General features: G+C 40.2%; 4 protein-coding genes and 3 non-coding genes across 7 annotated transcripts; 1 reads left to right on the top strand and 6 right to left on the bottom strand.

Annotated features, from left to right (window-relative positions):
- The first annotated feature begins 333 nt into the window (after positions 1 to 333).
- On the top strand, positions 334 to 6,067 carry terf1 (telomeric repeat binding factor (NIMA-interacting) 1). Its single transcript, XM_026180809.1, has 10 exons — positions 334 to 582; positions 1,015 to 1,098; positions 1,642 to 1,769; positions 2,157 to 2,243; positions 2,358 to 2,507; positions 3,905 to 4,014; positions 4,104 to 4,127; positions 5,451 to 5,548; positions 5,665 to 5,738; positions 5,837 to 6,067. The coding sequence occupies exons 1-10, from the start codon at positions 399 to 401 to the stop codon at positions 5,996 to 5,998; spliced, it is 1,101 nt and encodes a 366-aa protein (XP_026036594.1). The 5' UTR covers positions 334 to 398; the 3' UTR covers positions 5,999 to 6,067.
- Positions 6,068 to 6,135: 68 nt separating this feature from the next.
- On the bottom strand, positions 6,136 to 16,992 carry sbspon (somatomedin B and thrombospondin type 1 domain containing). Its single transcript, XM_026180810.1, has 6 exons — positions 16,939 to 16,992; positions 10,226 to 10,729; positions 9,092 to 9,286; positions 8,877 to 8,955; positions 8,107 to 8,283; positions 6,136 to 6,820 (listed from the first exon to the last, which is right to left on the bottom strand). Exons 2-6 carry the CDS (start codon positions 10,449 to 10,451, stop codon positions 6,703 to 6,705), a joined length of 795 nt encoding a protein of 264 aa, XP_026036595.1. The 5' UTR covers positions 10,452 to 10,729; positions 16,939 to 16,992; the 3' UTR covers positions 6,136 to 6,702.
- Positions 16,993 to 17,785: 793 nt separating this feature from the next.
- Positions 17,786 to 23,226, bottom strand: c9h8orf89 (chromosome 9 C8orf89 homolog). Its single transcript, XM_026179464.1, has 7 exons — positions 22,517 to 23,226; positions 22,381 to 22,426; positions 19,834 to 19,928; positions 19,428 to 19,566; positions 18,890 to 18,997; positions 18,742 to 18,797; positions 17,786 to 18,473 (listed from the first exon to the last, which is right to left on the bottom strand). The coding sequence occupies exons 1-7, from the start codon at positions 22,713 to 22,715 to the stop codon at positions 18,334 to 18,336; spliced, it is 783 nt and encodes a 260-aa protein (XP_026035249.1). The 5' UTR covers positions 22,716 to 23,226; the 3' UTR covers positions 17,786 to 18,333.
- A 63-nt stretch (positions 23,227 to 23,289) lies between these two features.
- Positions 23,290 to 27,531, bottom strand: rpl7 (ribosomal protein L7). The gene is made up of 7 exons (XM_026179465.1): positions 27,452 to 27,531; positions 26,853 to 26,952; positions 26,589 to 26,755; positions 26,053 to 26,190; positions 24,391 to 24,500; positions 23,649 to 23,864; positions 23,290 to 23,340 (listed from the first exon to the last, which is right to left on the bottom strand). The coding sequence occupies exons 1-6, from the start codon at positions 27,463 to 27,465 to the stop codon at positions 23,656 to 23,658; spliced, it is 738 nt and encodes a 245-aa protein (XP_026035250.1). The 5' UTR covers positions 27,466 to 27,531; the 3' UTR covers positions 23,290 to 23,340; positions 23,649 to 23,655.
- On the bottom strand, positions 23,511 to 23,603 carry LOC113029931 (small nucleolar SNORD12/SNORD106). The gene has a single exon (XR_003273525.1). It is a non-coding gene; the product is annotated as a small nucleolar SNORD12/SNORD106 (small nucleolar RNA).
- LOC113029932 (small nucleolar SNORD12/SNORD106) lies at positions 24,231 to 24,323 on the bottom strand. Its single transcript, XR_003273526.1, has one exon. It is a non-coding gene; the product is annotated as a small nucleolar SNORD12/SNORD106 (small nucleolar RNA).
- LOC113029930 (small nucleolar SNORD12/SNORD106) lies at positions 25,869 to 25,960 on the bottom strand. Its single transcript, XR_003273524.1, has one exon. It is a non-coding gene; the product is annotated as a small nucleolar SNORD12/SNORD106 (small nucleolar RNA).
- Positions 27,532 to 27,730: the final 199 nt, after the last annotated feature.

Here is a 27,730-nt window from a genome sequence, read left to right as displayed (position 1 = left end):
TGTCAGCTAAGAGGCTACTTCAGCAGGGTAACATGGCAAGTCATAAACCTCAAATCTTAAACATGAGAGTGAGTTTTCTGTACTCAAATGTTCTCCACAATACAAAAGGCAAGTTTTCAAAGTTTGACTGCATAAAAGGTTGAGAATTGCTTTATACCTAAAATTAAATACTACCCTACGAGTCTACAAGTTATATCTGAAACTTAATGCAGTGAACAACTTCTTCAACTTGCAGTTGCCTCAAATTGTTTTGGCACGATCTGAACAAGGTGATATTGATATTTAGTTACTCCTCCTGAACGCCAGAGGGCGCTGCAGTCCGATTAGCGAATTCAAACTGGCTGGTAAATGGTGAGCGCGCGGGTGTTTTTAAAAGAAAAACAGGAATACACATAAACATGGCGGCTGAAAATAATAACAGAACCGCTTCAGATGTAAATAGCATCGAAGAAGGTGTCAGTTTTTCTCACATTACCGCCGTAGCTACAGGATGGATGTCGGACTTCATGTTTCTAAGTTTGTGTCGGCGTTTTAAGGAGAGCAAACGTGATGAATTCAACGAAACGCTCTCAGCTTTCCAGAGTGAGTGAGGCACCTAGGTTACGTATATTTATGCTTAATTTATGATTATTTCTGTGGTGTTAGATTAGCTTCCTAAGTTTACCATTAGTTAAAGTTTAAAAGTTGGTAAAGACAAACATAAAAGAACCAAATATCACGTAAAATATGACAGATATAAAGGTGAGATATGTTTAAGGAGTAGACGCCAAAACAGCGTCCGAGGTGAAACTCTTTAAGCCATGTCTATTTTTATGTATTTTTTCATTTTTTTGTTAAGACCTGTCATGTTGTTGTTAAATGCAACTGGCACCTTTACTCAGAAAAACGAGAGGAAGAACCTCTCGTTGGTAACTTTAATGTAAATATACGTGTACGTATAAGTCTTCACAAAGTTTCTGAAAATATTGTGCCTAACACAAATTTTTTTTTTTCATTTATTCTTTTTTTCCTCAGCCATTCAGAAATTATCTCCTAAGAGAAATGAGAAAGCAAAGATCTGTGACTTCCTGGCAAGAGTCATGCATGGAAAGCTGCTGGGTAAGAAAACATGATGCCACAGTTTTTAAATACACATTAAAAACTATTAAAATGGCCTGCATTTGTATAGCGCTTTTCTAGTCCCTAAGGACCCCAAAGCGCTTCACACTACATTCAGTCATTCACCCATTCACACACACATTCACACACTGGCGATGGCAAGCTACATTAAAAACTATTAAAGATGAGAAAGGGGTTGGAAATCACTGACTAAAAACGTATATACCCACCTGTCTCTTCATCAGTGATGCATTAACTTTCCGTGGCCTAGAATTGTGGTTATTTGTCAGCATGATCTAAATCTCCCGTTACATCCACATCCCATCTTGACAGTGTCTACCTGCATTGAGTTTCTGCCATGTACTTACTACTTACTTACTAGATATTTACGTTAACAAGGAGCTGAGTAGTTGTACCTAATAAAGTGGTCGCTGGGGGTATACTGTTTTACTAAAAAAAAATTAACAGCAGCAGACTCTTTCTGTCCTTCATCCTAGTTGGCTTCCTGTTTCCTTGTCCTGTAAAACACTTGTTTTTCTTCAGATGTGCAGTTTGAAGATGATGCCTCTGTGATGCCTCTGATGTCGGCTGCCAGACTCTGGTCAGACCTCAAAAACACTGTGGCAGACGAAAGTTTGTTTAAAAACGTTGCCATCCTTTTGATTGTACAGGTAATAAAGTTTTGTTTTGTTTTTCCTACCTCAGTATGGGCCTTTGGGGGATTACTTCACTTGTAATTGAGCTACAAACAATATAGGGAAAGAGTTTGTTTCACCTCATATTCATTTTTCAATTTTGAGAGCACAAAGGAGCGTCATGCTTGAGTAAAAGAAACGGTGATTAACAAAACTAGTTAAAACACGATCCATTGTAGTGCTGGTGGTTTTCCTTTAGCTCTCTTTGAGGGAACTAAACATTTTACTATGTGGGGGGAAAAACACAACACCAGTGCTGAAACTATACAGATGTTTGATTATGAAATGAGCAGGGTTTAAGTCCTGATGTTGGCTGCATGTATTGATTTTGAGTCTAATGTCATACATTTACCCTGTGCCTAGTCTGTTGCTGTCTGCTTGGAGAAGGGTGAAAGGTCTTCTGCCTCCTCTGCCCTCAGGTGGTTTGAGAATAACCTTGAACTTCCACAGGTCTGTATGGCAGTTATTCTCCCTTTCCTTTTCAAAATAAAGGTCAATTTTGGAACGTTTTAATTATTCAGTAACAGATTTTAAGCAATTTTAACAACTAATGTGTTTTAACAGGGTTTGAGAGTTAAGCTTTCGAAAATAGTTGCACAGGCTGAGACTTACCACCCATTCCTCATGAGCTTCAGCTTGAGTCGCCTGCTAGAGACAGTCCAGTCCTACTTGGATGCCTATTTGGAGAAGAATCCTTCTGACTACCTTCTCAAGGTACAGCACCTGCAGAACCTGTGTTTTATGTCACAGCCAGTATCAGAATGAGATTGGAACACAGGTCTGCTCAACTATGTGAAAAATCACACTCACTACTATCATTGTCAATATTGAGATCACAATTCTGAGAATTTTGAGAATAACCTTTAAAACCTACAGGTTCGTGTCTCAGTTATTTAAAGCCCTACTACTTTAAAATCAAGGCCAACATGATGTCCACCCCAACCTTAGTTCACAAGTTGTTTGTCAGGCCTACATACTGAGTTTCTACAAGTCATACAGCACTGTGTTCACAGAGTAAATTAAAATATTTGTTTAAAAAACTAGACTAGATATATTTATATGTATTATGTTTCAGGTTCTGGGCTGAATATTTTATTTCCTAAGTTGTAAGTTTAAAATTCACTTTAAACTCTTAGAAATGTTTTGGGTTTTTTTGCAAAAAGTATTGTCGACTTTTTTTGGATTTCTGCTTTAGGGGGCACCACAGCGGATCATCTCACCCTTTCTTTAGCATCGTCTTTTGTCACACCAACCTTCTGCATATGCTCTTTCACTACATACCTCCATCTCTGCACATGTCGAAACCATCTCAGCCTTGTCTCTCCAAACTTATGTCCAAGCCAAAATATATAAAAACCCCTTTGCACTCTTAGTGAGATGGAAGGTTTTTTGGGAAATACACCGATCAGTGGACACTTGTCATCATGGGACTCTGGGGCTGCATAACAGTTACAGTTTGGCCATCATCATAAAATCCACAGACCTGTGCTCGCCCACTTTTTTCTGCTTTTGACACGTGGACTTCAAGCTCTGACTGTTCACTTGCTGCCTGATATATCGCACCTCTGGATTGTTGTGAAGAGATAATCACAGCGCTGGTTTTAATGCTGTGGCTTGCTGATGGGTGTACATGAGGTGTCCAAAGTTTCTCGGTAGTTAACAGGCAATGCTTACACAAATTTTTGCAGATATTAATTTCTCCTCCTCTTGTTTTCTCCTTTTGTGCTGAAACTACGCTCTTATCCTCCTGAGTAATGGCGCTCAGACCAACTGAAGGTGCTGATGTGACGTTATCAGTCATAGCTAATTGACAATTTGTCATCAAATTAGTTGGAAGGGCAAACTGCTGCATTCTGTAGAGTCGTCCTCAGGGCCTAACAGACTCGCTTATTCAGGAAAGTTTTATGAATGATTTACGCAAGCCAATGACCTCTTGATGGCTGTACTTGGAAGGGTATGCTAATGACTGCCCTCATTAATTTTGCTTTTCATTACAGCAGTACTTAGACCAGAAAGTTAGTTGTTTTTAGAAGTTTATGAAAGGGTCATATTTATATGCATAAATTAGCAAAGCTAAATGTCTGTGTTATGTCTACCTCTCCGATCATCAGGCAGCTTCAAAGATGGTGCAGTCCTCACACAAAACTGAGGGTTTGGAGGACGAGGGGCCCCGGGACAGCTCTCTTTCAAAGAAGGCCAGTGATGTCACGGAGGACAGAAAGTAAGTCGTAGTATTTTTGAAAAGCCTCATTTATTTAAACTCTGCTTCTCCTTCATGCTAAATATTCAGCTTTATTTATGTCCTAACAGGAAAGGAAACACCACATGTCACAGGTCAGTAAGAATATGTTTAACACTCACTAGACACATTATTAGGTACACCTCGCTAGTACTGTATTGGAGCCCATTTTGCTTTCCAAACCACCTTGATGCTTCATGGCACAGATTCAACAAGGTGCTCGAAACATTCCTCAGTTATTTTGGTCTATATTGAAATGATAGCATCGCACAGTTGCTGCAGATTTGTCAACTGCACATCCATGGTATGAATCTCCTGTTCCACCACATCCCAAAGCTGCCCTCTTTGATTGAGATCTGGTGACTGTGGAGGCCATTTCAGTACAGTGAACTCATGTTGTGTTCAAGAAACGAGTTTGAGATGGTCTGAGCTTTGTGGCATGGCACACAGCCATCAGAACATGGGTGTACTGTGGCCATAAAGGGATGGACATATGGCAGTATTCAGGCAGCCTGTGGCATTGTAACAATGCTTGCTTGGTAATAATGACTGATTCAGACTTTTGTGGCCAATGCCTTTGCCGGCATTCACACTTGTGCACTACGCGTTACAGTTATGTCCCAATCTTTTATATCCTCTGCCAGCCTAAATGATTCTAGGACGTCTTCTCTTCCTAGGTCCCCTTTTTCCAGTTTCTTTTGGGGTTTTTTGTTTAGTTTTGTTTTCTCCCCAGAGGCTAAAAAAAAGTGTCCTTGGTGAAGTTTTTCCACTTCTTTTTACATCCCCTCACATCAGTCCTGATAGTTTAAGGAATCTCCCTCGAGGAATTCAATCTGAGAGTCCATATGTTGACGCAGGGATTGATGTTCTCTCAATGATTCATTCGAAAGAAGCAGGAAATGCACAGGAGGAATCAAGAGGCCACTCAAAGTAGTTGGGGTGTGAGTTTCAGAGGGGTTTCTGATTAGGTACCTGTGACATAGATTTCACATAGAAGCATAAATCCTATTTCGGGGACAGGTGTGCCAAGAAAATATTCCCTACAGCACCAGCCTGAACCGTGTTTTCATATTGTTTGTGCCAAATTCTGACCATCAGGATGTGCAGTGTGCCCTTCTGCTGCTGTCGCGCATCTTCTTTGACGTTTGATGCGCATTCAGAGTTGCTGTCCTGCAGCATATTTTCCCACCAGCTCAAAGCCATGTTTCCATTCTCCCCTAACATCAACAAGGGATTTTCACCCAGAGAACTGTGGCTCGCTGGACATTTTCTCTTTTGGGACCATTCTCTAGAGATGGTTGTGAAAATCCCAGTAAATCTGCAGTGTCTGAAGTACTGCCACGTCACATTCAGGGTCACTTAAATTACACATGTAGGTTAAGGAAATAATTGTGTCGCACTGTATTACTCTTCCACAGACCAAAACGGAAACTACTCTCAACCATAAATACAGATGTGTGGAAGCCTGATACATGCAAGAAGCGTCATTTTTCTCTACGTCGAATCTCCAGTAATGGTGGGTTTTAATTTTCTTGTGGCTTTGATTGGTTTCTGAATTTTTCTTTTGAAATTTATTTACCAGCACATCATATTTGAGCCTGAATACAAGTAAATTAATTTCAAACCTTACAGCATCAGAGTTATCCCAGATGACAGAAAATTCACCAGACACAAAAAAGGCACAAAAAACAAGAAAACCCCCTCAAGTAAGTAGAACCAATTAATCCACAAATCAGTTTAAGGAGTTATAAATATTCCTTTAAGCATAGAAAGCAGGAGTTTATGTTTTTTCCTTTTTATCTAGAAATGGACCTCCCAGCTGGACAAGTACCTCAAGGATGGTGTTAAACGTCACGGGCAGGGGAAGTGGTCTCGTATCTTAATGGATTATGACTTTGAAGGACGCACCGGCACCATGCTCAAAGACCGCTGGAGAGTTCTAACGAGGGCACATGAAGTGGGATAAAGACACACAGAGCTTCTCTAATTCGTACAATGTAGCATTTGACCTGTAAATAAAATCACCTGATTTTTCTATTGATTTTTTTTAATGGTTTTAGTTGCATGCTCTGCTATGTTTGCACTGAAACAATTTACCACCAGAGGGTGCTCAAGCACCGAACAGTGATCTGGGTAAGTTGGTCTACTGTGACTGGGTAAATTTGACGATGTGTAACAATGTGACAATGTGTCAGTAAAACATAATTGTATATTTCACTCATTTAGTCTTTTTTTAGCTGACCAGCTAAAGCTTAACCGTGTCAGTGTATGTGCTTTGCTGCTGCTGTGTGCACCCAGTCATACCACCAGAGAGCAATCACAGGAAACGATGTAAAAGTTTTTAGTTTTTTATATTTAAGGCCACATTTTTTTAGATAAATAAGGTGTAAGACAAGACATTTGTAAAAGAGTACAATAGCATTGTTTTATAACCAAAATAAAAGGAAGTGTGCTTAATGTGTGTGAGGAAAAGGTGGAATGCTGTACAAGTGTCTTTCTATTTTAATGTGTATGAAAATCTGCTATTTAAAAATACTTTACACTGATCTGGACCATATTAAAAGACATATCTGCAAAATTAGGCCTCTTAGTGTTGATAGAGAGACGATGTGCTGAGGCATCTGGCTGCCCACTGATGATTGGTTTTTAGATGTTCACGTGAAATCCATATCAGATGAAGACAAAACTGTGTTGTGGAGGACAGGCGCACCGCAGAGTTTTCTGGATCTTCTTCCAAGTCCCGCTGCACTGCGGGTTCCCCACCGCCTGCCAGTGGAGCACAGTCTCCCTGCAGCACAGTTAAACCACTGGTTTCATACCACTTTATGCACATGGTTTCACATAGTAATTTCACAAGATCTCAGCACTGCTTAGCTTAAGGCAAGGGCACATTAAGTGTTGAAGCAGAAGGTGGACTAATTTTGTAGCTGTTTTAAGTTTTATGAACTGATTTAGATTTTTATGTGAAATCGTGCAGTTAGGGCTTTGTAGACAGGAACACAATTTCCATAACTTTGGCTCTGTACGGTAGTGCAATAGATTAAAGTGCAATGCAATTTCAATCCAGACTTTCAGCTTTAATTCAGCTCCTTTCAGGGGCTCAAACTGGATAAGTGAGCATAATCATAACCAAAATGTTTACCTTTTAGGATTTTGTTAGTTATGGTTGACAGACTGACTGAAAGCCATGCACATTGATGAGTTTCCTCCTTCCTGATGGTTTTCCAGGCCTTTAGTTTTTTTGCCATTTAGTTTGCTCTTCAGGAATTGAAGTGCATGCTCGAATGGCTTGTGTTCCCTTCTCATTCTGTCTTCCATCTTGCAAGTATTGCTGTATGCTTCAAATAACGAAACATACATATTATACTTTCATTAGTCCAAACAAATGCTGTTTCACAACTTGTCTGGTATTTTTAGATGTTTAAATTTGTTTTTTCTGCCCCTGGGCAATGTTCACCACTTGGTTAGGTGTTATGAGGGGTGTTCTTTTACCATGAAACGGATCATCTAATCATCTACAATTATCTAATTATCAATGGAAAATCATGCCTTTTTACTTTGCTTAGCACACCATTGAGTTATTATCTCTTTGTTAAACATTCACCAATTCTAAAGTTCCACCTCTCTCACAGGTTTTTAAATCTCATTGAGATTAAAAATCTCATTTCCAAGAGAGACCTGGCATCATGGCAACAAAAGTCACATACAACATAGGTAGAAATCCACTGAAATCTGGAAGTTGTGGGTTCAAACCCACAGTTTTCAAATGCAAATGGTGCACTTGGAATTTTTCCAGATGTTTTACGTTCAAAATTGCTCAAAAAATAAGCCGAGAAGCCCACATCTGTCCACGAAGCAGCTTTTCAGTCAGATATTTTGGTCCCTAAAGAAAAAGGGGGCTACATAATAAATAACCACCATTCCTAAATGTTCCTTCAGTTTGTAAAAAAAATAAGAATAAAAGCTGAGAGTCTGCCCTTTTAGACCACATTCAGCTGTAAATTAAATGCCAAACAGTTTAAATATATCTGGACTGTAGGAAAAACACGTGTAAAATGGCCGATAACTGCATACTTGTCTGATTCCTGACCGTCTCCCTGGCAGCTGCTAGTATTGTTTCGCATGGCAGGAGGTTCACATGCCACACACACGTTAAAGCCCTCTGTTATGTAGCGCATCCACAGTGTGTGGGGCCGGTTCTCCACAGTGCAGTGGGGCGTCCGTGACTCTAGCTTGAATTCCACACAAAACCTAAAGGGCGACAGGATTAGAGTAATGAAGGTGAACAAATAAATCCTGAAATACTGAGACAGTAGAATTCAAACAAAATAAACCCTTAACGCACAGGAGAGCGACATCGAGGCATCATCACTTGGTTAGGCGATATTGGGAATTACTGATCAGTAAAAAAGAAAAACCCACTTTATCCCCAGTAGCAGGGACACAGCTCTAATGAAAGGAATAACAATAATTAAGCATATAGATGCTTTGAACTGCTCGCAATACCGCACCTACTGTCATCCCAACCTTTTGTGTATGCGCTTTTCATGTGACAGCCTTGAGTATTTAATTTCAAAGGATTGTTGGCAGTCTTTCAGCATCGCTATGTTTAATGGTCTGTAGACAGAAGGCCAGGTGGGCAAACACCTACAGGTAGCTCGTTGGTTGGAAAACGTTGAGCTGTTATCTCCTTTCAATTTCATTTGTGATACAAAGCACAAAAAAGAGGTTTTTCCCCTGAAAGCATTCATGAACCTTTCAACTCTTGAATTTAAAGATTCTTGAGGTCTGTGCAGTTTCAGAGAGCATCTGCAGGCTTTATAGTACCATGATATGAAACCTACCCAGGGTTTAGGGGGTTTCCGTAGCTGTCGTGCTTGGGCCTTCCCTTGGCAAACGCCATGCTGGTGATGAATGCAGGACCTGATAAGAGAAACCAGATCATCTATGAATTACAAAACAGGCTCAAATGCAAGAAAATATGCATGCAACTTCACACACACACACACACAAAAATGCAGATACAGTAAAACCAGAGAGTGTTCATCTGGTTGTATACCTGAATTGAAGCCACAGTGTCTACCCAGGTGGTCTCTGTATTCCCTGCAGCCAGCTCGTTGCTCAAGGCCGGGGCAGGGCTGGCCACTGTTGTGGGGCTGCTGTTCTATGTGACGAACACGGATTCGCACCGAAGGCTGGCAGGGTTTGGCACAGCCGCTCCAAAAGCTCCAGTCGCTCACAACACAGTCCTGAGCTGGATGTTGGCACCAGTATCAAGAGAGAAACGTTATTAGAGGAAATCCTCTGTTGCAGCGAACAATTAAACTGCATTTAAACCAAAGACTCACTCCCTAAGATCTTAGCTTTTGTGCCAGGATTACAATTCCAATCGACAGTAAGATATACCATTGTTCTTTAAGGGATGAATAATTATAATATTCCGGTGGAAGAGTGGAATGTGACTCAATATCCAGGAAATAACTTTGGATTAATGAAGCATCGATTGTGACTTGTGGAATTAGTGCTTCCTGCTCTGATACAAGTATTCTGACAGTGCGCCAAGTGCGCCGCTCAATCAGTGACTGAGTCCTGTGATTTATTTTCTTTGTGCCTGCTATGATTCCACTTTGATGCATTAAACATTCAGATTTAGTCACTACTGGCCCATAACACATATTAAATGTGCCTAGCTTGTTTGACTGTAGCTGTTATCGCTACAACTGATTGACAGAACCACATTCTTAAAATATTTGTACTAATTCCATTATGTGGGCCAGCCAGCCCACTGAAATGAGGTTAGGCTCAGAGCTACTGGGGTTATTTGGTGTGCTGATTATTTTTTGTAATGCGGCAGGTGAGACACATGCAAGAAACACAAAATCAGAGATTATGTGGGGTTTGCGCCATGTTAGAAGCTGAAGAAAACAACAAAAGACACAGAAGAGTTGGAAAGGACTGAAGTTAAATGCACACAATTTGACATGTATGGGAAAATGTGGAATGCATCCACCCATGCCACTTCACTCATTAGAGGTATGTTGTGTGATAAGCAGCCCACTAATGACCAGATAGTGGGGATAATTTGTCTTGTTTTATCTTCTGGACAACAGATTTAGAAGATAGCAAGAGGTCGGGTATCATAAAGTTAAGGTGCGCACCAAAAAATAAACAGTTCCATCCGTTCATCACTCACCTGGACACTCTGTGAAGTAGTCAAAGCAGCAGTCTTTAGTTCTGACGCAGCCTTCATCACAGTAGCATGTGCCGTGCGCACGGTCCATCCTCCAGTCAGTGGTCAAACAGTTTGTGTCTCTGCCTCTGCAGCACCTCCCTGAACAACCTCCACTCACCAGGTGGTTCTCACCTAGAGCAAAAACTACCAGCAACCAGCAGGCAAACTGAACAGAGAATCCCATCATGATGGAGTGAGGCCAGAAGTCAACCTCTGAAGTAAGATGCCAGCCTCTTGGTTTCCCCCCAGACTGTGCTCACACACGTCTCTACCTGTGTTTACTCCTGCTCTGGTTCTGCTTCTTTCATGCTCGTGACCGTGAGAGGGAGAGGTTGGAATACCAGCCCAGCCCAACCCAGCCAGGACTGAGCTCTGCCACAGGAGCCCTTGTGACCTGGAATTCCTGTGTCCGTCTCCTGTGTCCAGCCCTTCAGTTTCCCTCCAGAAACAGGTCTGCAATGCAACCTACAGTACAAAACACCCAATTCCAGCACTGGCTTTCGTGTTGTGTGTGCCTGCCTTTCCTCAAAGCTGGTGTCTCTCTCCCTGTTCCCAGCTGAGCACCTCCCTCCAGTCGATCACACTCGGGAGGAGACGATGAGGACAAGGGAGGGGTGAGCTGGTGATGCATGCTTTACCATCCCGCCTCTGTTCTTTCTTTTTTGCCTCTTTCTTACCTGCCTTATTCTTGTTTACCTTTTTTCTGACCCTCTTTCTTCAGAATACCTGTGACCTTCTGCCACCCCAGGTTTCCGAGTCCCAAAAGAAAGGGAGGAATGTGAGAATTTGGCAGGTCTCCAATCAATTGTTCTACTGTATAACACCGTCCCCTTCTCACCTCTCTCCCTTTTTCTCTTTCCCTTTCAAGTTCCTGTAATCCAGCAGAAATCCAAACCGTTCGGGTATGATTTTGTCTGTGTGCTTGTTTTGCTTGTGAGGTTTACGTAGACTAAAGATTAGCTTCACTGGGTCAGAGGCTGTCAAAAAAAATCTACATATCAGCTTCCCCTGAGCTCAGCCATAAATAAGGTAATTGTTTTATGCGTGCAGTTGTTTCCTGCAATTCTGAACATGTGTGCTATTTGTTTTAAACAAAAACAAAGGACTTTTAATGCACTACTCAATTCCTAAATGCTGGAAGCTAATTCCTTCTTGACTTTGTTTCCAGTTTTATGCTTATCTAAAGTAACCATCTACTGGTTGTAGGTCATATTATGAAGGCAAACAAGAAAGTGGTATCAGTCTTATCAAGGAAACAAAGAATCATATTTCCCAAAATATCTCCTTTTACCAATCACTGATAACCTGTTATATACTGTTATAAACTGCATACAACATGGAAACCCATTTAAATACAATGCTAAGAAAACATTATCTGCCCCCTTCCTGATTTCTTATTTTTTTCCGTATTTGTAACACTTAAATGTTTCTGTTCATCACACTAATTATAATATACAGTAAATAAAAAAAATAACCTGAGTAAATACAAAATTCAGTTTTTAACTGATTATTTTATTTATTAATAAGGAAAACAACCTATCCAAACCTACTTGGGCATGTATGACAAAGTAGTTGCACCTCTTCTAAATCATAAATGAATTGTCATTAACCACATATTTTGATTTACAAAGACTTTTCTAAGGATTTGGGGCTCCAGCAAACCACAGTGAGAAAATGTAGAACAGTGGTGAACCTTCACATGAGCCTACCAAAATCACTCCAAGAACACATCCATGACTCATCCAGGAGCTCCCAAAAGAACCCAGAACAACATGAAAAGAACTTCCCTCACTTGCCTCAGTCAAGGTCAGAGTTCATGATTCAACAATAATAAAGAGATAAAATCTCCTCCATGGGAGAGTTCCCAGTAGGAAACCACGGCTGATCAAAAAGGATAAAAAGACTCATCTCACATTTGCCAAAAAACATCTTGAAGATCCCCAAGACTTCTGAGAAAATATTCTGTGGTATGACGAGACATTTCGAGCCTTTTATAAAAAGAATATATGATGGTCTCGGGCTGCTCTGCTTTTTCAAAGTCTGGAAGACTTGTTATAATAGATGGAACCATGAATTCTGCTCTTTACCAGATGATCATGAAGGAGAAATCAGTTCATGCCCTAAAGCTCAAGAGCCCTCAGCTTAAGCAGCAGGACAATGATCCCAAACACACCTGCAGGTCCATCTCTGAATGGCCCAACTAAACAAAAAGAGGGTTTGCAGTGGCCTAGTCAAAGTCCAGCCATAATTCAAGTTGAAGTGCTTTGGTATGACCTCAAACAACCCCCAAATGTAGATAAATTTAAACGATTCTGCAAAGACAAGTGGGTCAAAAATTCCTCCACAGTGATGCAAAAGACTCGCTGCTAGTTATCGCAAACGCTTGATTGCAGTTCATGCTGCCAAAGGTGGCACAAACAGTTATTAGGTTTAGGAGGCAAATACTTTTTCACAGTGCTGTACGTTGCACAGGAGCTCCAGTTTGCATTATTTACAAACCACAGTGTAGTGTTAATATAATGCGCAATTCATAATTTTTCAGTAAAAACTGAAACTCCTCAATGTGAAATGAAAGACTATCAACTTTATAATGCAGGACAAGCCCAGTCGTGCCCTCTTTAATGGCATGATGGAGGGCTACACAATATATGGCAAGGATTTCTAATGCTGCTGCTGATTGATGATGACAAATTGGAGAGGGCAGACAAAAACCATTTTTTACTTATATGCTCCAGGGGGCCTGACTGTTACTGTTGCTGAAGAAGCTCAGCCTCTTCCACATTATTACGGCCAACAAATGGGGCCTCTGCAGGGAGCATCAGCAGGAAATGAGGCCTCCTCACGCCTCCTGCTATTGAAGAGGTAGACACTAGTAATAACTGGATACTTCGCTGTCTTGAAAAATAATCTTTCACAAGGGGGTCTGGCTGGGTCCTTTGATTATTCTTCATGCTATGGAGCAGGTAGGTCAAGCGACAGTAATAGCCTTCATCTCCACCACAATCATCAGCAGAGGCATCGCTAAGAAGCAAGTGTCTGAATCAGTTAAAGTTAAGTTAAAGTTAAATCTACAAATATTAAACACAATAAATAATCCCAGCTGTGAAGTCTCTTACTTTTTAACCGTTTTAACCAACTATAGTGCTGATTTGATCTGTCCACTGATGCAAGACGTTCAGCAGCATCAGCCTCAGCATGAAGGAAGCGCACATCAAAGCATGTGTGTTTTCCATGTGACAGGCTCCCAGCCATGGACCTCCTGCCCTTACTGCTCATTTGTCGGAGACAATCAGCCTTACAGCAACACACCCAGTCATCTTAGTGTACATCGGTTAATGTTTCACAAGACGGGGAGCAGTAATAGAGCATATTTATGATCTCCAAACAGTGTCGCAAGTTGCTGCGTCATCCATCCCCTTCATTTGGGGCAAGAGCAGAGATAGAAGGAGATACAAAGAAAGATCGATTTAGTAATAAATGAAAGTCTGCTGTCCTCCCCTTCTTGCAGTGGGAAGGTAGAAGGGTCAGCCCTAGCTTCATCTCAGCTATATGGGGAATGTAAACTGGCTCTCCTCAAGGGAAGACTTGACCTGGGTTTCCATAGTTTCAAAAGGTTTCTTGACATCAAAAGCTCTGGTTGACAAATACTAGAATTTACCTTTACAAGATGGCATGTGTTGTAAAGATGATGTCATCCATGACTAAGAAAACGCTTTCTCTGTGCTGCACAGAAACTTTATTTTTAAGCCTTTCTATCGAAAAAACAAAAAAGCAACATCAAAGCGAAAACAGACCCAAATGTTTGTTCTTAGAGAATATTTGATTAGAGCTGGTCGAAGTAATTATTTCGAGTTTCTTTCTTCCTGATGAGTACAGTCAGTTCCTCCCACATGAATGGAAGCCTTTGTCTATTATCTACTCAATTTATAGCACATTCTTTCACGTCTACATTTGTATATTTGGGTGGTTTTCCAAGTGCGGGAGTGTTTTGCACCGTCTGTTCTTATTATCTGTTCTTATGTAACTGAGTTTCAGTAGTTTCCTTCATTGTAACTTGAGTTCATCCATGCACGGGCATTTTATCCTATTTCTTGTGGATTACGTATGGATCTATGCCACACAGTGGCATGAGTTATTATTTAATGAGTTGAGAAGTTTGGTGTTTGACTTAGTGCGAGTCACCAAATCACACTTTTAAAAGTTCTTAAAAGGGCGTATTCACAGTGCAAACACTCAGTGAGCCTTGCTCTTCATGTCGCACTTACAACAGCGTCTATTATGGCAAGACGTTTTGTACGTCCTTCAAATGATACTCCATTCATTACAGGTCATTACTGTAATGAATGGAGGAGGAGTTTTTACCCACAAACAGTGAGACTCCTCAATCAAAACACAAATCGGACAACATGATGGACAATTCCATACACAGTATATAATTTTCTTTTGAGTTTTATCCTTATTTTTATTTGTATTTTATCATTTACATCTGTATTTACGTAAATACGTACACTATAGCTCTTAACTATTACAGCGTAATATTTTGCACGATATTATACATTTTTATACTTTTATATAGATATTTTTTTTTTATTATAAGTTTAGTAAGATGCACAGTCGGGGGGGGGAGTACTTTTTAGCCGGAAAAAACATTTCACTGTGTGTTGTACTAGTTATAACTACATGTGACAAATAAATAAAGAATTGAATTGAATTGAATACTGCTGGATAGGCCCCGGAGAGGACTGATGACACTCTAGCAATGGCTCTACAAGCTGGCTGGCCTTGGAGAGCTGCCAGTGTAATGACATTGATGAAAGTTTTTCTCCTGCCTGATCCTGACATCGTCACTGATAATTGTCCCCTCATGAGTCACCTCACCTGGCATATGGATCCATATGTATGTAAATCAATGCGGACATTAGCAGCAGCCGGCAGATGAGTCAAGATGTGTGGGTGGGGAGTGAAACCGAGCCCTGCCCCTGAGAGAGATGACGCTTCGAGTAATGATAATGGCTAGGTGGCAGGGTGGAGCTATCGGGGTAGATTTCATAAATCACATCGTTAAATGTCACACAGCAGTGGAGAGGTTAGGACCTCGGGCTAGTGCGCATGCATGCGTGCGTTTCTCTGTCAAGGGCAAAGTGTGTAAATATATATATCTTTACCAAACCTCAAATTTCACTGATGCCTGTGAATAACAGATCACTCTGGTAGGATAGATTGATGACATGAAAATAAATAAATGTCACCTGACCTGTGTGCAAACATTTTGAAATGATAAAATTACAATTGTTGTTGTTTTGGTTTTTTATACGATCTTCTGAAAAAGACAAAAAAAGATTTGACCTCTTTTTTATCACTGTATAACTGTCTTTTAGGATCCTTAAATATAATTTTTAGACCACTGACAAACTACAGACTACCAGACATGTTTCCTTTTTTATGCTAATCCAGACACACGGGGTACAGAGTATACAAACGAAGTGATAATTGTTGTGCACGGCAAACTGCATATGATCAACACTTTCAATATAGAAAAGCGCTGTGCTTGTCCACAGACTCGAGCTGGCTCTTTTCATCTCATACCTAATAGCGATGTTAGCACAAGGTTTCTTCCTCTCTGTCAGAAAAGCCTAAATTGCTCAAACTACAGGACTCTGTTCAGCATGAAGAGTGGCCTTGGAGCCTATCTTTGGTGCCTGTCTATCTCGGTGGCCTCAAAGTCTTTTCCTGGCATCTGTCTATGTTATACCGAGCCGAGACTGCAGCATCGTGAAGGACAAAAAGCTGAGTTATAAGCAAAAATTAAAAATGCACCACATCTGAATGAATAAAAGGAACGAGCACGAGTTTTTCTCTAGTATAAAAATGCACATAGTTTAAGGACAAAACCAGAAGTGGGAAGATAAAATGATCAGCAAGAACACGTGTTATCAAGTCAGCCACAGTGAATAATAATAAAAACTTACATCTGAGTCTCCTGAACTGTTTCGAGGAAACCTTGTCTCATCAAAATTTATATAGCAGCACAGCATATTTGGGAGATTTTTGATCTGAGGTGTTGGCACACAGGCTACATTCTCTGATCCTTGCTGATAGAGTCACAATGTCAAGTCAGGTGAAACAGTAACACAACCTGGCTTTTTTTTCAGCTCATAAAACGTGTTTCTGATGCTTTCATGCCTTTTGTGAGATAAAATGAATTGGCGTTTTCGTCATTATCGGATCCTTGACTTAAGAGACAGTTGAACTTTTAATTCAGCACTGTCTCGTTTGTTCAAGGTTCCCGTGGAACTACAGTGAAACGATAAACCACTTGTGGGCAGGCCCCAGAACAGCTCCTATTAAAGACCTCATTGTTGACTGTTTGTTCCAGGTCATTTTGTTTCACTACACTTGAAAGGGACGCTAAAAACCCTGCAAGAAGAGGGAGCCCCGGCCTCCATTTGGGCATTCATGCACCCCCTTCCCTTGGTATGAATAAGGGGATGGCTCTGTGTTTCTAGGTCACTGTGTGCCCCTGAAATGCACACCTCACAATCCCGGCGGAGGGAGGGACGCAAACAGAGCCTGACGTTTGACAACATCTCAGTGCTATTTAATAGGGAGCTTAGGCACACACTCCCTGAAATTAAACACAGTTGACAGTTGAGTTTCAGAGCGCGCATACTGACTGATATCCTTGATGATGGCTTCTTCTCCTCTCCCTTGCTGCTTTGTTTAATCCAGCAGAAATGCCAAAAAGAGAAAAAAAAAACAATAACTGAAACAAAAACTCTCTTAAATGTATATCAGACTACGTAGAAGCCTTCATCTGTCACTTTCAGCACTAAATGATCTCAGCGACAGAACTTCATCTCAGCTGTTTCCCCTGCGTCTTTCTGATTGGCACAGGGTGACGCAGAGGAGAGCTGTAGCAGCGTGATAACACGCATCAGCAATTAGTGGAAAAACGATTTCAGCCATTAATTCTTTCTTTTCTTGTTCCGTCTTTATTTACACACAGAGCCAAGTAAATTTAATCTTATTAAATTTTAAAGGGTTGTAAAGAAACTTTAAAATGACGTCAGATGTGATATTTTCACAACCTTTACTTCCACCAAAGGGACAAAACTTATAAATAGTTCAAGTAATGAATTAATGGTTCAAATATGTAGCCAAATACTGCACAATTATCCAGTATAGATGGCTGTAGAAAGTAGAATAAGGACCAGTTCTTTTTATATCTATTCAAAAAAGACTCATATTTCTGCACACGTCCAGATTTCTCTCTACACAAAAATAGACAGTTGCATGGCTGCTGTCAAATACAATGAACAAGAGTATTCAGCAGCAAAACTCTGCGTTGCGTGGGACAGCACCACATTCTCGGATCTGGGGGCACAGTTTTGTGTCTGTTTCGTAAATATGGAATGCATATTTTGCTAATTGTAGTGGTCTATATGTAGTGTTTGCACCAAAAAGTGGTGTGACGGTCCACATATGTGGTGAAAAAAAAGCTATACACATGAAGGAAGGTCCTCAAAATAACAAAAATAAATTTATTTAATTTCAGGAAGACAGTTAACAAGGCACAATTATGGCTTTGCTAAACTATTTACTATATATGTCAATATTTCACTTACTTAACAAAGCTTAGATATGCTGTATGTCTGAAACACTGTGGTAACGATGAGGCCAAAGATGGACACCGTATGAAATATGATACAGATGATACAGAAAGAAATATGGCCGCATTATACAAGAGCCATTAGAAAGCTAAATTAAATATCCTGCATGCAGGTGCTGGGTGGAAAACTGCTGACAGCTGTGCGTCAGACTGGAAAATGTTTACCTAATATTCATCACCGGCATTTATTGTTGCAAGTCCGTACTACACGTAATTAAGAATCCCAGAATGTAACCACCAGCCATACCAAGCAGCAAACTAATATCACAGAGGACAAACAAGCAGTCAGAACGAGCCACTGAAATGAACATGGCGCCCTAAGTGGTTTATTCTGTTCTGTCGTTGGCACAGACTCGAATGTTTTTAACCTCGACCAGTGTGACTGGGAAGGAGGTGATTGTCAGGATGGAGTCTTTCGAGGTTTTCTCATTTTCTTGAGCTTTTCCTGCCTCACCGTCTCGCCCTCCAGAGAGGACAGCTCAGATATCCTGTGGATGTAAGAGCGAGAGGCTCCAGCTATTGGGTCCGGATAGGACTGGCCTGTGTGGCGAGAGAAATGGAAAGAGATGGAGAGAAGCACAGGGTATATTTAATCTCTAAATATCCTGCACACATTTCCCTGTCATTAAGTAATAATAATCTTAATTAGAGATAAACTCTTGAATAATATGCCGCATGTTACATAAAAACACAAAAAACTGTTTGCTGTTTGTTTTTTCACTTCAAAGCTAAGTGTGCTGTAAAGGCAGTACATGTGGACCTGATGTGTTAAGGCTGAGAATGAAGTCAAAGCAGGAAGTGAACTCACTTTTCTGATTGTTTTTAACAGTCATTACGTTGGAGGATGGATATTTCACCTTGGGCCTGCAGACGACACAAGCACAACAGAGGTGGCTGCATTGAGAATTAACTGAAAACACTGGCTTGGTCACATTTTGTTTAGAAAGCCAAAATACCTGCCAAGCTTGCAGTTCTCAACCGAAAAGGTGTTTCTGCCACTGAGGACTAAAGCTGAGGGAATGAGGACGGCTGGATTTGTGTTCAGTTTATAGCTTTCAGGGTACCTGGGAGACGCAAGTAAAAACATTAAGGAGTATAATGAATGCAGAGCTGACATTTTACAAAGCTTCAGACCAACAAACCCCACTTTTCCCATAAATAGAAGATTGAGAATAATTTGTTATTGAGATAATATTTTTGTGCAGCATAATGATTTTCAGTTCTAGCTAGAATTGCCCTTGAACTGCCAGAAAATTAAACATTAAAAGCTACTCGAGCTTTTCTTTTTTTCTGACAGATAATGCATGCGTGTCAAAACAATACTTTTATCTGGCTGCTGTTTCTCTTTCTTCACGTTATCTGTCATACCCTGCATGAGACTGTGACTCAGTATAATAACTAATATCTGTGCAGCTGTCTCATGAAATATGCTTTTTTTTTAAAAGAAATTCCAGCTACAATAAGCTGCCCAAAAGATGTTAATCCAAAGGTTACCCCAGGGTGAAGGGTCGCCCTGTGTGGCTGTGGGAAAGCTCCTTGGAGAGGCTGAAGGATGGGAGGTTACCAGGTCTGTGCACATGGTAGTCTCTTGGCAGTGGAGGAATCACAGTTTTGGTCCTCTCTAACATCACACCTTAAAAAGGGAATAAGAAAATTGCTCTGCATTAATTCCACTGTCAGGTTATATCTGTAAGTTTCCCGCAAGTAGCTAATGTCCCACTGGAAAGGGACCTATAGAAACTATGTAAGACAACAGCTCCACCTGTTGGCAGTCAGTTCACACAAACCCCATGCCACAAATTTAAATTTAGCCCATTTTGAGTGGGGAAGTAAGAAGAAACTCCTTAGTTTCCTCTCAGTTTTATTAACATAAGGCTGTCTCCTGTTCTGCAGTTCTTACATTTTCTATCTAACAGAAAGCGCCTCCCGCTGAGATCCCTCTCTGGGTTGGTGTTTTGCAACTCCAGCTTGTCATCTTTGGTTAAAGTAGGCGTCCTAGAAAAATTGGAGAAAAATATATCAGCACACGTGGATTCTATATTTTAGATAGTTGAATACCACCTAGAAAAAAACAAAAACATGTCATGGCACCAACAAATGTCAAAGTTTTATAAAGAAATGCTTTTTTATTTTTACATTAAATCAAATAAAAATTGTTTCAGTAACAATCTTTATGATTAATCATCATGAATTACTTACGATTCACTGATAATTTCCCATTACTGATTTGTAATGGAAAGTCAGCGGAGGCGTAGCGGAGGCCCACCTTCAGCAATCATTACTTCCACTGTCGAGTGGCATGCTGTGTTCCCTAGTGGAGTTTTATCATGTTAAAATGCTGAATGGTGATTAGAAATCCCCCTTTTTCAATAATTATGTTAGCACCGTGCTAAAGCTGAGCGTCTGCTTTGTGGGTTCAACTGTATTCTCAATATGAATTTTAAAAAACAATCTTCCCTCTGAAACTTGTCACAGTATTTTTGTGATTTCCCGTATGGAAAATTGTCAAACAAAACAATATTTCATACAATAGTTTGTGATACTCTCATACCACTAACTTGCTCAACAGCACCAGCTAACACCAACCTCAATAAAAAATATGTGAGAGACCCCTTCAAATGACTAAGAAAGAAGGCCAGTGTATGAGTCTCTAGTGTCAGAAGCAGGGATCCCTCATGGGTCCTGAACTGGATAATGGTCAAGAGGTGACTCGTGAATATGGTCTTCTGGGCAGAAGTGGAAAGAAAAGGCTAAATCTGAGACTAGCCAATAAAATAAACAGATTAGAAAGGGGGAAAGAGCACATTGGACAAAGGGAAGACTGGAAAATGTACTATGGGAAGATCAAGGTATTTAAATTTGAAAGTTAGAACAATTGTAAATGTAGTAGAAAGGAAAATATGCTGGAGGAGTCCATACACTGCCCTTCAAGCAGGTACAGTAAAAGATTTCTACAGAACAAAAGGGATCTTGAACAAGGATGTGCAAAATACTATTACTACATTTTGCATATGCGTAATGCCATATGCTTTGGGCACAACTTAATCAGAGCTAATTTCATTTTTCAGCAGTACAATGAACCAAAGCACAGTTTCACTGCAGGGAACTATCTAGAGAGGAAGCAGCCAGCTGGTATTCTGTGTCTAATAGAGTAGCCGGCACAGTCACTGCATCTCAGTCCTGAAGAGATGATGTAGGAACACTCTGGCCATATGCTACGTATGAAATACAGATCAAACCAGTCCGGCTTACAGTAAGCAATTCAGGAAGCACGGGGTGAAAAGTTTCCAGATTAAAAAACTGACAGCTGAAATCTGCAGCTCTGTGATTTCTGCACATGGGCAATTCTTTTACAATAAAGTTTCATTAGCAAATCATTATTTTTGCAATATCTTGACAGTATTTCCTATTCGGTATGCAAAAAAGTATGGATTTTCATTTAAAAATATGACATTTTCTTGGTGTTATTGAGCATTATATTCAGGGCGACCTTGTCTCAAGGAGTGGGTCATCTACCAATCAGAAGGTCGGTGGTTCACTTCTCTGCTCTTCCAGTCTGCAAGTCCTGCAAGGATCCTTACCCTTAGGCAAAATACTGAATTCCAAGTTACCCCCCAATGCATCCATCAGGGTGTGAATGTTAGACAAGGTCCTTAGTGCTTGTATGAATGTGAGTGTGATTATTATGTATATTATTATGTAATGAGGCTTGAGTCAAAGAGTGTTCAGTTATATAAGTACCAGTCCGTTTATGTATAATTCTTGGATCTTTTATCATGTAATATACCGTAATATACTCATACTCACCCTAAAACAGGGCTCTATAAAGGAAATAAGTGGTTCATGTTGTGGGCTGGATATGGAACCCAGGAAGGAATTATTTATGGTTATCTATGTAGCACTAAAAATGCCATAATCAAAATTAAATGACTGAATAAATATATTGATATGCAATTAATTGCACAAATATTCAAAAATGTGTTTTATTCATACAGTATGAGATCAATTGAAATGCATTGGTGTTTTCGTTTTCCTTTGTATTTATTTGCATCTCCATGCAATTTTTTACATTTGTTTTTACGGAACTTCCGTATTAATTTGTCTTATTTTATGTTTGCAATCGTATCTTTATGTATTTTTGAGCAAGCCTGATGATGTGGAGTAGCCAATAAGTAGGTGCCAGTCTCCCTTACTTGCATAATAGGTAAAAATAAAATAAAATAAATAAAAACAGGCAGACATTAGTCTAGTGTTAATTACGTTGGATTACAGTAGTTCGGGTCTTCCATATAAGCCTGGCACGGAAACAGTAACGCCATCCACTCTCTTTCAGTCTGTACTAGCATAGTGGTTAAAAACAACGAGTGTGAAACACTGTGAGAACATCTCTTTTATTATATCTGTGGCGTAGCGTTTTTATAGCTTCCAAAATATTCACATAGCTTACCCTCCAATTATGAAGCCAGTCAGCTGAGGTTTCGCGTCCCTGGACTCTACAACACAGACAGCGCTCAGCATTTTACGGACCGTTAGGCTAGCTTCTTTGAATGAATTTGGCACATTTATGGAGCACGCTTACTCACTGCTCAAAGGTTGTATAACAGGAAATTTCCTTGGTTGACTTTGCCTTAAAGACGCTTGCCCTCCACCTGCTCCCATCCTCAAGTTCCTGTATGTCGGATATCCAACCGCATCAGGGCCGCGCTGCCCGCAGTTCGAGCTTTCCCGGGATATTAGCCCCTTTACGGTGATTATCGACGGGTCTAACTGGCAAGTTATCATGATGGAGCAGCCGCACGAACATCTACTTCAGACATTACCTTAGTGCTACACACAGCTAACGGTACATGGGTTAAAACCGGTTATCCCCGAGCAGCAGTGCTAGGCTGCAGCTCACTCTGGTACAACGCTAACGAGTCATCACGTCACCATGGAAACAGGCTTCAAAATTCGCCTGCATTGGTTTTTTTATATTTAGCTTTCTGTGTTTCCTAACCAGGTTACGTAATAAAAATGTACCCAAATACTATGTCCTATAATACCTAAAAAAAAATATATGTATTTTATCCATTATCCATACAGGCTACAGCTAGCCCACAATTATTTGATAAATGCAGTAAATTGCCTTCAAATATAGTTTTTAGTTAATTTTTACAAGTTAAAAGTGTGTGTCCTTGAGAACTACCCAATTTATGTAGTTAACTCCCTGGGTGGATATTATATTAACACGGGCTAACGCTGGATATTATATTACTAATATATCAAGTAGTAATGTACACAACCACACCCACACGTAAATACCAAACAACCTGCGTGATTCATGACACATTTACACATTAATGACAGGACCAGGAAGGTTTTTTTTCCTCCAAATTTTTTATTGTACATTTTGAGTCCTTTTGAAAACCTGGGGGAAGAAAATAAGACAATGAGGTAAGAATTCTGATGTTATATAAAGTCTCAGCAACACATCTTTAATAAAATTAGATAGCATTCAACATGTATCCATGTTTGGATTTAAATAGATTTTCAAAGAGAAAGATCTCCCAGTCGGTGATTTAAAGTTCAATGACTAAAGATGTGGTTTCAGACAATGTTGGCTTATTAACAAGTGGTTTTCACCATAGTCGATAAGATGGGGAAAAAAGAATATGCATCATTAACCACATCAAATCAGTCTACTTTCAAAACCTGCAAAATATCACTGAAACTCACCACGACTTTAGTTCATCCTTCTGATCAGTCTGTTGATCTGATCCTCCCTGTTGCCGGCATCTCCTCCCTCCACGAAGTGTGTGGTCTTCTTGTTCATGCCACCGCGTGGGGACGACAGCTTGAAGGGCCACATGAAGTTGTTGGCGGGCTTGAAGTTCTTTCCAACTGTGTAAATCTCATGGATGAGGTCCTCAACACAGATGATGCCATATTTGCCTACAGATAAAAAGTGTTTAATAAATTGAACTGCGTGCCAGCTTTAGCATTTAAGTGTTTCATTTCAAAATTTTAAAAGCGAAGGGCTGATTAAACCAATAGAGGTAATCCAAGAATGAAACTGCTTGGAGCAACTCTGCCTTTTCTTCTTTTAACTTAGACAACAAGACTCATTTCCAGATGTGCTTGCTGCCATTTGAAGCGCTGATGTTTTCAATCTTTTCAGGCACAAAGTAAAACTCTTCGAGCTTGATAAGCAAGCCTCATCTTTCCATTTCATGTTCCCAAACATCTGACCAACAAATACAGTACAAGCCAAGAATTATCAACTACAAATCTCTCTTTGGTAAAGTCCTGTTAGGTTGGCATGTGGCTTCAGACTTAACTGGCAAAGTTTTCAACCTTTTTTTCACCAAAGTCGATAAGACGGGGAAAAAAGTGTACATCATTAACCACATCAACCGCCAACCATTTACCTAAAAGGTATACTACAAACATTTTCAACAGCACTGTAACGTTTCCATACCGAGGGACTTCTCCACCAAAGCGTTGTCTGTGAGGGCAATGCGCTGTTTCCTGATCTTGCCGTACCCACGTTTGTAGACGAGCTCGCGCACAGACTTCAGGTTGGGGTATCTAGGGGGGAAAAAAACCCAAGGTTCCAGTTTTGAAAGGAGCACAAATCAATGATGTTAACGTGTGTTAATTTATAAAGAAATAGGATTATAAATACTCATTTGTTTTATTTAACTCAAAAGATACTTTAAATTTCAAGCATACCTGAAAAACACTTGTTTTGTAAATCTAAGTAATTTGAGTTCTTCTAATGAGTTTAAGAGGCATTTACAAAATATTAAAATATGAACCCCAAAACATTAAGAGCTCAGATTTCATCTCTCCAAACCTGGCACTTTCATGTCTAAGCAGTGGTGGGCAATTTGTCAAAAAAAGATTATGTACATCATTGTTTTGGGGAAGAAGCATGATCTACAATCTGAATGGCAATTCTCCCCACAGATTTGGTAAAACTCATTGCATTAACATTACAGAGTGCCTGGATACTAAACCTGACCGTTCAAATTTAGGCTCAAGACTCAACTGACCAATCTGAGGATCCTATTTTAATCTAATTGGTATGATTGAATGGTAACAATTCAAATTTCTGCAGCTTTGATGAGTCTTTCAGGATATTGTGCCACTGTGTAATGCATCTATAGGGTTGTTCTGTGTTATAACCAATCCTGCTTTGCTAAGATCTTATGAAGGAAAAAGTTTAGTTTTAAATATTAAATCTACACAATTCCTCCCAAATGCAGGTGTGCCAAATTAACACAGTCAGCAACATGCAAAAAATGTTAAGTCAGTTAAATACAAAGTTAAATACAAAGCATTACACAGTGGCAGATGATGGTGTTTCTTGGACTCCATCATAGTATAAAGAAATATCAGTAACCTAGTACAACATTGGGAACAATATTGCATCTACCAATACAGATCAAGTTATCTGCATCAAAAGTGTCACTTAGACACATCCAAACAAGACTGACATAAATGACCGGACAGGAGTAACCCCAACCAACTATATAAATATCAAAAATGGAAGTATTAAGGTGACCAAAAGCAAACACTACAAGTCTAACCTACAGTGTACTCGTGTGCCAAGTAACACACACTTCCACAGGGCTGTTGTAGTGAAGATCAGGTAAATTCTTCCATTACAGCAGCACACAGCAATGTCAAACACACAGAGCACAAACATTTCCATTGGGTCTTTAACATCAAGACATTAAAGCTTTGTGAAATATAGCCAAGCATTTACTGTGTTTAGTTTGACACTGGCTTATTTTTCTATAAACTGTTGAACAGTACTTTAATGTGTTGATTTCAAGTGTCAGTGAATGACCACTGTAGTAAATGCCAGGTTACAAAAGTTTCTGGCTGCATCATTACAGTATGAAGCCAACACACTCACATTTGTCAACACACTGGCATGTACCACTATGGAATGTGGTTTCAGACAAAACTGGCTTAGTTTCAGTCAGTAATCACCATGGTCGATAAGATGGGGAAAAAAGTTCAGCATCATTAACCACATTCCAAGTGTATCACCTATTTAGAGACGTGCTAATACCCCCCACCATCGCTTCTTATTTCTGAACAGCAGGTTTCAGAGTGACACAGTCCTTACCCCCAAGCGATGTAAGGCTCTGCAATTCTGAGCATGTTGATTGAAGCCTTGTTCAGCTTGACAAAGACACCATTGAAGATCTGGCGCAGACGGAGCAGCTGCAGAACTTTGCGGACCTTGGGGCTCACACCGTTGATGCTGAAAAAACAAACAAACAAAAAATGTTGTGATTACTGTTTGGACTTACCATCAAAGTACAACTTCCTAATTAAGCTGCTTAGAGTGGTTTCAGAACATTATTGGCTTTTTATTACAAATGTGTATCAGCAGAGTCGATAAGTCGGGGAAAGAGCATGCATCATTAACCACTCAACTGTATTTATCCACAAGGACTGGCTTAATCATTCAATAAAAATGACTTTTCAATAGCAACTGAATTAACAAGCAACTGAGCAGCTAAAAACAAAGTAGTAATGTATGAGGCTCAGCTGCTGGACATCCTCTCATGTGGCACTGCCTGCACAACACCTTACAACTGATTGTGCAGTTCTTTTAAGCCAGATACAGAGAAATCCCAAGCAGTGCGCATCACTCACCCTCTGATCCTGATGACAAAGGCCAGTTTGGGCTCAGCAGGCACATAGAAGTTTCCCACTTTGCGAGCCATACGGCCCATTCGTATCTCACGCCTGTACATCTGCCTGTACTCCTTGTGGTACTTCTCAGCCCTCTTGTAGATCAGTTTCCTGGTCACCTTGCGGACCTGAATGCAAAAGGGAAAACACGTCGAAGCAGTTCAAAGCTCTATCCGATATCTCCATCCATACGGGAATACTTGTCTGCACAAAGCTTCACTTTACCTTTTTCTCAGCCAGCAGCTTCTTGACACGCATGGCCTTCATGGCCGCGTAGGCCTTTCGCCTTTTCAAAAGGCTCTCAGGGACCGCCGGAACCTTTTTTCTGTTTAAACGTTAAAAAAATATGTTGTAAGGAAAAAATCCGAAGCGAGTTGGTGGACAAGATACCTGAACACATGTACATCGCTCAACAGAAACGATGACTGAATCATGGGGGCTGCTAGCTTGCCAGTCACTTGCCGGCTTCCACACAGGTAAATACTACTTCATACAATAGCTCGAGACTAGAGAGGTTTTACAGCACCATAAACTCAAAGGTTGCTGAAATAGCTGACTATTATTTTAGTTCTAATTTTTTAACCACAAGAACTGGACACTTGTAATAATCCACAGATGCTAAAGAGACAGCCATGTTGAACTCGGCTATATGGACTCAGTTATTATAAAGTACCCTTAACAACAGTAATAATCACCATCTGTAACAATACTGCTATTATTCTATCGTACATGAACTAAATAGCTCATTCGCGTTGTAAAATTAACAGCAGAGGCTAGTTTAATGCTGGATGTGATTAGATTTTAACACAGAGGGAAACACTCACTCTGCGTCCGCCATTGCGATCACCGAGAAAGAGGCTTTTTCATTTGCGCATGTGCGGGATAAAAGCGTTAGGACCTCTGCGGAGCGTCCTTCCGACTGCCTGATGGATAAATTATAGCGATGTATTCAAAACTAAAGTTAAGCAAAACCCGCTGTAATAATGCTCTTGGATAAATGCTCCCTTAAATTTATAGGTTAATATATCAACAACTATTTTCTATGACTGCTGCAAGGAATATTATTGTAATAACAAACGCTTTAAAGGTAAGACAACGCTATA

Source organism: Astatotilapia calliptera, chromosome 9 (genome assembly GCF_900246225.1).
Source record: "Astatotilapia calliptera chromosome 9, fAstCal1.2, whole genome shotgun sequence".
Taxonomy (NCBI): domain Eukaryota; kingdom Metazoa; phylum Chordata; class Actinopteri; order Cichliformes; family Cichlidae; genus Astatotilapia; species Astatotilapia calliptera.
Note: the sequence above shows the minus strand (reverse complement) of the source record. Positions and strands in the feature narration are given on the sequence as shown.